Source organism: Daktulosphaira vitifoliae, unplaced genomic scaffold (assembly GCF_025091365.1).
Source record: "Daktulosphaira vitifoliae isolate Bord-2020 unplaced genomic scaffold, ASM2509136v1 Scaffold_1, whole genome shotgun sequence".
In the NCBI taxonomy this organism is placed as follows: domain Eukaryota; kingdom Metazoa; phylum Arthropoda; class Insecta; order Hemiptera; family Phylloxeridae; genus Daktulosphaira; species Daktulosphaira vitifoliae.
In genome coordinates this window covers 42,584,185-42,598,131 of record NW_026099572.1, presented here as the reverse complement: position 1 = coordinate 42,598,131, position 13,947 = coordinate 42,584,185, and the positions used below count along the sequence as shown (strand labels likewise).

The 13,947-nt window shown below is 25.6% G+C and overlaps 2 protein-coding genes across 2 annotated transcripts in view; one reads left to right on the top strand and one right to left on the bottom strand.

Moving 5' to 3' along the window:
• LOC126905710 (cathepsin O-like) overlaps positions 1-2,730 on the bottom strand; it is a 13,344-nt gene extending 10,614 nt beyond the window's left edge. The window contains exon 1 of the mRNA XM_050685694.1: positions 2,507-2,730. Within this exon, the coding sequence (XP_050541651.1) occupies positions 2,507-2,692 (186 nt within the window). The 5' untranslated portion in view covers positions 2,693-2,730. The remainder of the gene's footprint in view (positions 1-2,506) is intronic.
• Positions 2,731-3,657: 927 nt separating this feature from the next.
• On the top strand, positions 3,658-11,699 carry LOC126905694 (calpain-D-like). The gene is made up of 12 exons (XM_050685670.1): positions 3,658-3,834; positions 3,915-4,152; positions 4,217-4,491; positions 6,454-7,028; positions 7,193-7,376; positions 7,447-7,649; positions 7,949-8,448; positions 8,510-8,677; positions 9,386-9,591; positions 10,917-11,062; positions 11,124-11,302; positions 11,386-11,699. Exons 2-12 carry the CDS (start codon positions 3,923-3,925, stop codon positions 11,564-11,566), a joined length of 2,847 nt encoding a protein of 948 aa, XP_050541627.1. The 5' UTR covers positions 3,658-3,834; positions 3,915-3,922; the 3' UTR covers positions 11,567-11,699.
• Positions 11,700-13,947: the final 2,248 nt, after the last annotated feature.

Sequence of the window (13,947 nt, the reverse complement as noted above, 5' to 3'; positions counted from 1 at the left end):
GGGGGAAACCTCCAAAAAAATTACAAATTTAAAAATCGCTAATTTTCGAAATTTTTTCAATTTTTTTTACTTTAAAGTGCCATAACTTTTTCAAAAATGAACATATCAATATAATTCTTTTTTATATAGATGCATGATATTATTACTTTTCATGTGGTATATTTTTTTCATAAATTTAACCCTTAACCTCCCCACAAGGGGGGATTTAAAATGACAACTTTATTACAAAAAATTAATTTTTTCAACTTAACTTTTGAAAGTGTTCCGGAAGGTCTGACACTTTTATATATATCTTAAATTAAAGCTAATGTAATATACTTTATCATGAAGAAAAAAAATTTCGGACTTTGTTTTATCTTCACGGTGAAAATGGCTACTGAATGCTATTTTTGTGTGAAAATTTTCGATTTTGTATTTTACATTTTTAACTTTATTATGCTATAACTTTTTGAAAAATGTATGGATCAGTACAATTTTTTTATGAGAAGTAGTATTTATATAGATCTTTCATTCGACATACTGTTTTTTTAAATCGGACCATTTCCCTAAATACAGGGGGGATTCAAAACATAAAAATGCATATAGAAAGTAGAACTTTTTCAACGTAACTTTTGAAAGTGTTCCGGAAGGTCTGACACTTTTATATATATCTTAAATTAAAGCTAATGTAATATACTTTATAATGGTAAAAAAAAATTTTGGACTTTATTTTATCTTCATGGTGAAAATGGCTACCGAATGCTATTTTTGTATAAAAATTTTCGATTTTGTATTTTACATTTTTAACTTTATTATGCTATAACTTTTTGAAAAATGTATGAATCATTACAATTTTTTTATGAGAAGTAGTATTTATATAGATCTTTCATTCGACATACTGTTTTTTTAAATCGGACCATTTCCCTAAATACAGGGGGGATTCAAAACATAAAAATGCATATAGAAAGTAGAACTTTTTCAACGTAACTTTTGAAAGTGTTCCGGAAGGTCTGACACTTTTATATATATCTTAAATTAAAGCTAATGTAATATACTTTATAATGGTAAAAAAAAATTTCGGACTTTATTTTATCTTCATGGTAAAAACAGACATTAAACTTAATAAAAAATATACGATTTTTGTAAAAAAATTCTTTTTTATATTTTTAACTTTATAATGCTATAACTTCTCGAAAGATGTATGGATCAATATAATTCTTTTTTTTGTAGATGCATGATGTCTTTACCTATCATTTGGTATATTTTTTTTATAAATCTGACTTTTTACCTGCCTACAGGGGGGGATTCAAAATGACAACTTTTTCACAAAAAATTGACTTTTTCAACTTAAATTTTGAAAGTGTTCCGGAAAGTCTGACACTTTTATATATATCTTAAATTAAAGCTAATGTAATATACTTTATAATGGTAAAAAAAAATGTTGGACTTTATTTTATCTTCACGGTGAAAATGGCTACCGAATGCTATTATTGTGTGAAAATTCTCGATTTAAAATTCTTTTTTATATTTTTAACTTTATAATGCTATAACTTCTCGAAAGATGTATGGATCAATATAATTCTTTTTTTTGTAGATGCATGATGTCTTTACCTATCATTTGGTATATTTTTTTTATAAATCTGACTTTTTACCTGCCTACAGGGGGGGATTCAAAATGACAACTTTTTCACAAAAAATTGACTTTTTCAACTTAAATTTTGAAAGTGTTCCGGAAAGTCTGACACTTTTATATATATCTTAAATTAAAGCTAATGTAATATACTTTATCATGGAAAAAAAAAATTTCGGACTTTATTTTATCTTCAAGGTGAAAATGGCTACCAAATGCTATTATTGTGTGAAAATTCTCAATTTTATTTTTTACATTTTTAACATTATAATGCTATAACTTATTGAAAAGTGTATTGATCAATATAATTTTTTTATGGGAAATACTATTTTCTAATAATCTCTTTTTTATTCGACATACTTTGTCTTAATCAGGATATTAATAAGGAACTAGCAGTTTATGAAGCTTTTGGAATAATCCACCAATTTTTTAAAATTAAACACTATCTAAAGCGTTTTTTTTTTATAGTGATTTTAATCACTGTCAGATATCATTATACTTAATCCAACTATGCCACGTCACCACTGTGTCGCGACCCCCCTGTGCTGTTTTTTTTTATTTATAAATGCTTGTTTATAAGTTTATGATGGTGTTTTTAAGCCTTTATTTTGATGATTTTAGGTGTTATAAGTGTCGAAGTCTACTAATTATCAATCATAGTAAAGATTTATGACAAAAAAAACTTGATTTATCAATCTTTTATTTACGTAGTAAAAACTGTAGATATTTATTTTTATACAAATTGATAGAGGAGAATAAAAGTATAGACCTCTTCAAATTTCCATTTTAAATAAAAAAATTTACGTTTTAAAATTAATTTGATCAAAATAATTTGAAATAATTTTTTTATTAACATTACTTAACACATTATATACATATTAACATGTAGTTGCAAACCTGAAACCTTTTGAATCTCATATTTCGCTCCGTTTCATTAGTGTAACTTTTATTATACTTATTCATAAAATTTTCAAATTTTTTTTGGTATTGTTGTTCTACAAATGTGTGATACAAATTATATGTAACAAACACGAAAAAAATAATTAACAAAAGTACTTTCAATACAAAACTTTTAGTATACATTTTTAGAATTAAATAAAACTCATGTATCTTCCACAACTTAGAAGTCTACACTGAATGTTACTATATTTATTCTGATGCTCATTCGTAGTTGTAACATGCGCGCAGTTAATATTGTCACTGTTTTTCTTATATATAACAATTTTAAAATACAATAGTTAATATATATTTTTAAAGTTTCCAAAATTACATTTTTCTGTTATTAAATTATTTTAAATATCTCTTAGGCCTGATATATCAAAGATTAAACGCGAAGTATTCAAAATACTTTCTGATAAACACAAAATAGTGGATTTTTTAGAAGACAATTAAAAAATTTTAATGAGTAGTTAAGAGTGCCATTTCAAATATGGGTAACTTAGTCCAATTTCTAGAATGGTAAATTTTGAACTGGAGACAGATAATTTTGTAAGAAATATACTTATAACAATAAATAATAATTTGAATAACGTGGTTCAACAAAAATACTTTGTCTGTTTAAAATTTCACCAACCCTAAAAACAAAATCATATGAGGTTATGCACTGGACCTTAACCTTCTTGGTAGAACTCCTGGACATAAAAAAAAACATAAAACATTATATACTGCAGTAAACATGGATATTATGTAATTACTCCTAAGCATGATTACGTAAGTCGTAGCTTGAAGAACTTGTCTGTGGGGTCTATTTCAGTTTATTGGATTATGATCCTGATGGGAAGCTTCTTTATCACATTGTTTTATTTCCCCCTCTACCCAATTTATTTATTTATGAAGGTATGAATATTTCTAGAAGTCTAAAGCCGGTCATAATAACGTAATTGTTGAAATGTAATTTAAATTCATTATTTACGTATTCAATTCGTTATGTCGTGGTACCACAGATAAGATAATACTTTATCTTATCTGTGGTGGTACGCTGAATAGTTATCAAAATAAGAAAAACATCTGTTTCAAATTCATAAATCATAGATAATGTCTATAAAATGTAAACTTAGTTACCTGATTATAAGTTAAAAATTATTTGCATATTACAAATTTTGGACAACGGTCTAATATTGTAATAGTTTTTGCAATTAATTTGTGGAATAAAATGAAATCCTATTAATTGTCTTATTTTGTAAAGAATTATTATTTTACCAATGTATATAAGAGTCTCATTTAAAGTATGTATTCATTTTTAACAAATGTTCTCTTGTTTAAATTTTATAAAAGACACTAATTTTTTCTAAATGAAAAATTTTAGTTGCTAATATGGGCTCGATTGCATCAGTCCTTCAATGGCATTGCAATTCTTGTTCACTTATAAATCCTACAGATCGTGCTTCATGTATTAGATGTAAAGTTCATAGAAGTACTACCTATAGTGAAAAAACGATTGATTTTAAAACAAAAACAATTCATGGATGTCGTACACCTTATGTTACGGATATTCTTTGTTCAGAGACTGAAAATGCTGTTAGAACATTAAAACTAGATGATGCGTAAGATTTATTTTTAATTATAAGTTTAATAATAAAGTATTTAAATGTATTAAATATATTTTAGTGATACTATTAGTATTGATAGAAAAAAATATTTAGTTAATTTACAATTCAAGACTGTTGAACTAGAACGTAGAAAATCTTGGAATGGTTTTGAAGCAAGTCCTAAAGAGTCACAAAATTTTTCTAAAAGTTCTATACTTTTAAATTTAGGCAATAAATCATGGCTTTGTCAAAATTGCCGAACTCGAAATACCATTGTAAAGCAATGTCAAAATTGTGATTCTTTTAGGAATATGGAACATCATCCTCATGATGCTGCTGTAAATATACCTTTTGGTAGGTATATAAATAGCATACTTGAATTGAATACTTTATTAAACTATTTTCTAGGAATACTTTTTTAAATTCTTAATTAAAATCTAAAAATTATTTTATATTTTACTTATTAAATAAAATATATTACTCAGCCTAAAAAAACCAAAGTTGATGCCCAAAATTTTAAATATTCACATTTTGCATTATAAAATTCCTTTTTTAGCTTCAATGCAAAGCTGAGAATGTATTAATTTTACTAGGATATGTTTTTTTATTTTTATTTTTTTGTGTCTGTTGCCACTTTTTTTAAGCTCTCACTGAACCCATTTCTTTCAAAGATACGTCAAAAGATCACAAATCGTATTTAGTCGAAGACATTACCCTCAAAAATTGAAAAAAATTTCCCTCATTCCTTGTAAATGGGGGAAAACTCCAAAAATATTATAAATTTAAAAATCACTAATTTTTTACATTTTTTTTAGTTAAAACTGCCATAGCTTTTTTAAAATTTATCAAATTGATATAATTTTTTTTAAATCTGACTCTTTACTGCCTACAGGGGATGATTCAAAATGACACCTTTTTTACAAAAAATTAACTTATGAAAGTGTTGTGGAAATACTGACACTTTTACATATACCTTAAATTAAAGCAAATGTAATATAATTTATTATGAGAAAAAAAAAATGTCGGACTTTATGTTGTCTTCACTGTGAAAATGGCTACCGTATGCTATTTCTATGTTAAAATTCTCGATTTTATATATTACATATATATTTGATTTTATACAAGGGGGATTTAAAACTTAAAAATGCATATAGAAAGTAGACATTTTTCAACTTATTTTTTAAAAGTGTTCCTAAAATACTTACACTTTATATATACTTAAACAAAAAAAAAATTGTAAACAATTGTTTTTCATATTTTTAACTTTATTTATCAATACAATTTTTTTATGATAAATACTATTTATGTACCTCTTTCATTCAACATACTTTTTTTTTTAAATTGAACCATTTCCCTTTATATATTATAAATATATATATATATATATATTTATTCATATATTACACTTATAAATAATAAAACTTGTAATCAGGATATAAATAAGGAAATAGATCATGTAGCTTTTGGAATAATCTGACAATTTATTTAAATTAAACACTATTTACATATTTGCATCAAAGCGTTTTTTATGATAGTGATTTTAATTACAATATAAATTACAATATCACTAAATACTTATACTTGAAAAGTTAATTTTTACATATAAATTTTGCTATTAAGATTTTTTTCATACATAAATATAAATACATTGTTTAAAATCCTTGAATTTGAAGACTATAAATCATATAATTTATAATCTATAATTTAGATTTATTACTAATTTTTTTTATGTCAGAAAATGATTTTTAAAAATATTTACGGGGTATTCACAAAAGTACTCTACCCAATTATATAAAATAGATTGTTTTTAAATGTCATTTTTTATCTTACTACAGAATCTTCTTAAATTAACTTTTAAGTTAATTAAAATGAGCTGTATGAAACTTGAGATGGATATAATAAAGTTAACATGTTCCTCCGTTCTTTATTGTCAAATAAAATATCCATTTACAAATATTTAAAATTCATATTTAACTGTTAACATTTTTAATGTTTACTAATACATTTCATATAAATATAACAAAAATTCAGAGTTCATGAAAAAATATAATATTTTATACCTTAATAATAAATTAATAAATTATCAATAAACTAAATAACTTAAGAATTGTGTAATTCTTAAGAAAAATGTAATCAAACAGATAATTCCTATCAAATTATTTTAGGATTTAAAATTAATATAGCAATTTTTTTGTTGCACAGAAGTTTTTGTATTTTTTTCATTATAAAATTTAGTGAGAACTTAGTTTGAACTTTACAAAATATAAAACTACTTCATTATTGAATTACCTACTTAATTTTCTATTTTTGTTACAGATTTTGACCAAGAACCCAAAGTTACGAGCACTTGGAATTGTGAAAAATGTTCATTTACCTTAAATCCATTTTGGTCAGATTCATGTGAATCATGTGGATGGAATGCTATTACAATGATGCGAGATTGTGTGAGATATACACCACCTAAAAAAAAATGGCCTTGCAAACGTTGCACACTACTTAATGACGCACATACTTTTGTTTGTAATGCTTGTGGTGGGTCAAAAGCTAAAAGCTTAAGTCCAAATTACAGTACGTTAAGAGAATTTTGGGTTTGTGATAAATGCACTTTAAAAAATAGATTAACTGCTATGGTATGTAAAGCCTGTAAAACTAGCAAAAGAGCTACTAAGAAAAGACGTTCAGATACTCAATGTCCATCTTGTACTTTTGATAATGAACCAAACTCTAAACGTTGTACAATATGTCAAAAAAACCTAGAACCAGAATATTATTCATCCATATTACTATCAAATCATTCTAAAAAACAAAGTGAACTTATGGAAGATTTAAGAAAAATTGAAGAACAAAATGCACGTGAAAAATGGAATGATATAGTTATTTTTTGTTTACAAGTATATATCATTTTTTATTTAAAATAATAATTTTAAATTAATCAATTAGTTAAATATTTAATGATTTATAAGTGTTTCTTTTAATTCTCTGAAAATAAAAAGAATTGTTTTGTTACTTACTTTTTAATATATTACTTAAAATAAACATATACCTTTTATTTTAGAATAATGAGGAATTTATTGATGATGTCTTTCCTCCTACATCAAAATCTTTATACTATAGTGAAAGAAATGAAAATTGTCGAGTAACTCAATGGTTACGACCAAAATCAATTGTTAGTTCAGAAGGAGATAATGAATTATCTTGGACTGTTTTTAAAAAACCAGAACCTTCAGACATTATTCAAGGCTAGTATTGAATAATTTATTTTTACCTATTTTTGTAGTATGTAAAAATAATTTGTTATTGATCTTTTAGGTGTTTTGGGAAACTGCTGGTTACTTAGTGCTTTAACAGTTTTGGCAGAAAGAGATGATTTAGTTAAACATGTCATGGTTACCAAAGATTATTGTGAACAAGGAGCATATCAAGTTCGACTTTGTAAAGATGGTAAATGGACTACTGTTCTTGTTGATGATTTATTACCTTGTGATCATAGAGGACACCTTGTTTATAGTCAGGTTTGTTTATAATTTCATTACGCACTGTGCCAGCGTTAGGCCTCTCTGCGCTTTATGCAAGTATTATTATAATGCTGGGTGTTATTATCTATTAAAAAAATAGTTTGAACTTTTTTTTAATGATGAGCAAAAACAAGTTTTCAACTTATGAAATGTATCATCCCATCATTTTCCCTACTTGTTACCTTTTTGATTTTGACAACCTTTATCTTTACATGCTTTAATTGTATCTAAACCAGCACTGATTACATTGTTTTTTATTTTTTAAATTGTTTAATATGTATATGTATATTATATAGGCAAAGCGTAAACAGTTATGGGTTCCTTTAATTGAAAAAGCAATTGCTAAATTATATGGTTGTTATGAAGCACTTGTTTCTGGTAGAGCAATAGAAGGTCTTGCTACATTAACCGGATCACCATGTGAAAGTATTCCTTTACAATCATCTTCAGTTCCAACAGAGGATGAATTAGATCGTGATCTTATATGGGCACAGTTGTTAAGTTCCCGTCTTGCTGGATTTTTAATGGGTGCCTCTTGTGGTGGCGGTAACATGAAAGTCGATGAAGATGCATATCAGAATGTAGGTTTAAGACCTCGACATGCCTACTCTGTGTTAGATGTGAAAGATATTGATGGGAAAAGACTATTAAAATTAAGAAATCCTTGGGGACACTTTTCGTGGAATGGTGATTGGTCAGATGACTCAGATATATGGACTATTGACTTAAAAACAATGTTAATGCCTGATGGGTGTTGTGAAGGTGTATTTTGGATATCTTTCACTGACGTTTTAAAGTAATATTTCTTTATATTATGTATATTCATTGTTGACTAACAAAAAAAAATTTTAATTTAGGTACTTTGATTGTATTGATATTTGTAAAGTGAGAAATAATTTATGGAATGAGGTCAGATTAAAAGGATATTTGCCGCCCTTATCATCTACCGAACACTTATCTTGTGTTATAATTACAGTTTCTGAACCAACCGAAGCAGAATTTACTCTTTTTCAAGAAGGACAAAGGTAAATTGCTAATTTTATTATATTTATATAGGGTAATCATTTTAATGTTAGCCACTCAATATCTTCTAAAATAATAGAAATATGGATTATTTTTTTTCAGGTTTCTTAGTTTCATATATTTTTTTATTTATTTATCACAAAATTACTTTTTAAGTCAATCTAATATAAGGGTATCAATTTCAATTTATCAAATGGTATTATTAGTATTTAAATACCTAATAGATTAGATAATGATATAAAAAAATTCAGGACAATAACAACTTTTGAACTACTATTTCGAAAGTTGTTAATATGTGTATACCTAAATGGAAATAGGAATATAGGGAAAAATGTTAAATGATAAAAATAGTAAACACATGTCCCTTCCCCTATCTATATACAGAAATGTTAACTCCTGAAATAGTGTTTAAAAGTTGTTATTGACTAATAATTTTGTTAAAAAGATCATTTACGAATTTATTAGTTAGTTAAATAGTTATATGGCCATTTGAAAAATTAAAGTTGACAGCCTTATAAAGGACAGGCTTAAAAATACATTGTAATTAAAAAATCAAGAGATATATGAAACAAAATAATCCATAAAGAAAATTCTCCATTTTGTTATTATTTTAGAAGAAATTAATTAATGTTAAAAGAATCACCTTATTACATGTAAACAGTTAATAATAATATATAACATTAAATACTTGTATTTATGCAAATAAACAGAAAATCTGAAAAATGTAATAGAAGTCAACTTGATTTGTGTGTAGCTGTAATGAGAAGTAGGGATGTTACATCAGAACGAACAGTTAGTATAGGGCGTCTTGTAGAACATAGTAAACGTCAAGTTCGAGGTTTTGTAAGCTCCCATAAAATGTTGGAGCCAGATGTATATGTTGTTGTTTGCTTAGCCTTTAATCATTGGCATACAGGTAAGAACTCCTATCATATTATTAAATAAAAATTTGAAATAGGAAACACCTAAAACTATTCTAAAAAAATTTTATTAGTTATTTAAGTGTCATTTGACTTGAAATTTTGTCTCTATGTTAGAGTATAATTTAATATTTTCCTTTTTTCATTTTCAACTATAGATTAGTTTTGAATCGTTTTATATTTTTGTTTTTTCTAAATAAATTAGCTAGATGAGATTTAACATTTATAAGAAATATGAACATAAAAATGGATGTGTTAAAATATGATAATTAAATGAAAATTTGCATATTTTCAAGAGTTAATAAATACCTATTTATTAAATTATTAAAATCATATATTTTGTATCCTAACACAGAGTGTTTTAGACTTACTGAAAAATGAGACCACAAAAGCCACCCATTTTTAGCTAAATCTTAGATAGAAAATTATTTTGTACATATTCAGACTACATTTTACAAAATTAAAGAATATTAATGCTTATGATAAATTTTACATCACATTGAATTAATATTGTAAATTTGTTAATAATTTAAAAATTATTAATAAACTGTTCATTGTGTACTTACTTTGTAATATCTGTCGTAAATTTTATATAGCTTTTATGATGTAATATTAATATTATTTTTGCATAATAATTCAAATTAATGAGTACTTAAATTTGCATATATATTAGGCAGGTGATCAAAATTGTTTTATTTTGTATAGTTTAGTCAACTGTATTAGATAATTTTTAAATTTTTTAAAGAGGTTTTAATATGGTTTTTAATGAGAAAAAGAAGTCTTAACAACATTTATTAACGTAAAATAAGTATGTATAAAGGCACTTATATTAGAGTAAAATGTGTGAGGAGAAACAAAAGATTTCAAGGGAAAAATAGGTATGTACCTAGATTCTGCTATAAGCCCTTATCTATTTTCTATAGTAATGGATGAAATTACAAAGGAAATATAAAAAGAGGGACCATGGTGTATTTGTTTGCTGATAATATAGTGTTACAACGAGAAAATAGAAAGAAAGTTAACCAAAGGCTTGAGATATGAATATTAGTCTTAGAAGAAAAGGATTCAGGATTAGTAGAAGTAAGATGGAATATATAGAGTATGAGTTTGATGAAAGAGAACATGAATAATGACAATAAACAAGGACGTCAAAGGTGAGATGGAAAGTTTTAAGTTTTAAGGATTATTTTTACAAAATAACTGTGGTATTGATGAGGATATGAGGCATAGGATTAAGTAGAGTGAAATAACATCTAGTGTATTGTGCGATAAGAAAATAACAATTACTATAAAAATGTCTAATATTTTTTTTTGTGATTAGATCTGATTGATCCATCATCTTATCCAGAATTTGTATTAGCTATTCATAGCTCTAAACGGTTATTGGTTGAACAAGTATCCCCTCCATCATTTGTTTTAGCAGATACTATTATAAACCTCACTTTAGCAAAGGGACAAAGACACGAAGTAAGCCAATATTAGAGACTTATCAAATTATTTATATACGCTACTTTAAATTTGTTATCAGGGCAGAGAAGGAATGACTGCTTATTACTTAACTAAAGGTTGGGCTGGACTTGTTGTAGTTATTGAAAATCGGCATACTAATAAATGGATACATGTAAAATGTGATTGTCAAGAAAGTTATAATGTTATGTCTACTAGAGGTTTACTTAAAACAATTGACTCAGTACCACCTCTTCACAGGTATATTAGTTTATTTAAATATATGTTTTAACTTAATAAATGTTTATATTATGTATGAATTATCTATTAAATTTTATTTAAAGGCAAGTTGTAATTGTGTTAACTCAACTAGAAGGAAGTGGTGGATTTTCAATTGCACATAAGTTAACACATAGATTAGCTAACCAACCTGGACTTCATGATTGGGGGCCATCTGGATATTCTCATTTACCACACATTCAAAAGTCAATTGAAGGTCTCCATTCCCCTAGACTGATTACTTAATACTATAAAATTTTATGTTTCTGTGATTTTCTTTCTATTTAATTTTTAATTATCTAAGAACAAAGTATACTTTCCTATTTAGAATTAAATTGTTATTATTGATTAAAATGATAATAAATCAATTATAAAGATATTTGCAATTATTCTTTAAAACCATCATCCCTAATCAATTAAATTTTCCCAATAATTAAAACGTTAAGAATTAATTTTTTAGCTTCTATGCGAAGCTGATAAGGTATTAATTTTACTATAATGTGTTTTTTATTTTTATTTTGTTATTTTTTTTTGTGACTTTTGCCACTTTTTCTCAGCTCTCACCGAACCCATTTCTTTCAACGATACGTCAAAAGATCACAAATCATATTTAGTCGAAGACATTACCCTCAAAAATTGAAAAAAATTTCCCTCATTCCCTGTAAATGGGGGAAACCTCCAAAAAAATTACAAATTTAAAATTCGCTAATTTTCGAAATTTTTCAACTTTTTTTACTAAAAACTGCCGTAACTTTTTCAAAAATGAACATATCAATATAATTTTTTTATAGATGCTTGATGTCTTTACCTATCATTTGATATATTTTTTTTGTAAATCTGACTCTTTACCTGACCACAGAGGGGGATTTAAATGACAACTTTTTCACAAAAAATTAACTTTTGAAAATGTTCCGGAAGGTCTGACACTTTTATATATATCTTAAATTAAAGCTAATGTAAGGTACTTTATTATGGAAAAAAAAAATTTGACCTCTGGACTTGTCTTCGTGGTGAAAATGGCTACCGAATGATACTTTTGTGTGAAAATTCTCGATTTAATTTTTTACATTTTTAACTTTACTATTCTATAACTTTTTGAAAAATATATGGATCAATACAATTTTTTTATGAGAAATAATACTTTTTAATAATCCCTTTTTCATTCGACATACTTTATCTTAATCAGGATATTAATAAGGAACTAGCAGATCATGTAGCTTTTGGAATAATACACCAATTTTTTTAAATTAAACACTATCTAATGATTTGCATCGAAGCGTTTTTTTTTTTATAGTGATTTGAATCACTGTCAGATATCATTATACTTGATCCAATTATGCCACGTTACCACTGTGCCGCGAATCCCCTGTGCTGGGTTTTTTTTATAACGTGTATTTGAAAAATTGGTAAAATTAGCATAATATTTGTAATTATTATTATAAATATAAATATCAATTAAAAAAAAAAAATTCTTTAGATCCTCTTTAAATAAGTTTTTTCTTTGTGGAATATTGTTTCTATCTTGGGCTGCATAGTGAGTAAAATTACATTTTTATGATCATTCCTTATCTTTTAAATCAGTATCAACTTTCAATTTTCAGATGATAATCCTATTCTTTTTTATATAATCAAATTAGATTTATTGTTAAAACAACTTTTTTATTTAATTCAATTATCAGCGAGCTATGATTCAATAAAGTTAAGGGGACGTGAATATTACTCACGTTGATTTGTAAAAAAACGCACAAATTTTATGTCACTGTATATAGTGATATCTATTTTTTTTAAGTATTGCATCAAGACTTTCAACTTTTATGCACGTTTGCCAAAAAAGTAGTAACTACTTTATATTTTTTTTTAATTTCTGGACCTTTTCTGTTAATTCACTACCACTTGTTTTTGTTTTGGTTGTTTCACGCCATCCGTCGGGCCGATAATGGAATTGTACGACGTTAAGCGTAGTTGTCGGATTGTTAAAAATTATATATTATATATTATAAAAATAATATAATATATAATAATCTAAAAAAAAAATCAGAAAAAACAAGTGGTAGTGAATAAACGGAAAAGGTTCTAATTTCTCCGTAAAAAATACAATACTAAAATATTATATATCAATTTTATACTATATTTAATCGCTATGAAAAATATTTATTCATATATTACACTTATAAATCATAAAACTTGTAATCAGGATATAAATAAAGAAATAGCAGATCATGTAGCTTTTGGAATAATCCACCAATTTTTTAAAATTAAACTTTATACAGATTTGCATTGAAGCGTTTTTTATGATAGTGATTTTAATCATTGTCAGATTAAATCAATACTGGACCAACTATGCCACGTCCCCACCACTGTGCTGGATTTTTTTTTATAATTTAATTATTAAATTGGTAAAAAATATTTACTAAAGGTATAAGAGTGTACTGATTATTTAAATTAGTATACTTTAAAAAGGATACTATAAGTTGATAGTAAAATATCTGTTTAATAGATGTTTCACTTAAAGTACCAATTGTTTACTTTCAATTTCAATTTAATTATTTCGTATTGAAAAAATCATTGCCACTCTCCCCCTCACAAGAAATATATATTTTTAATTATTTTGATGTTTTTTTACGTAT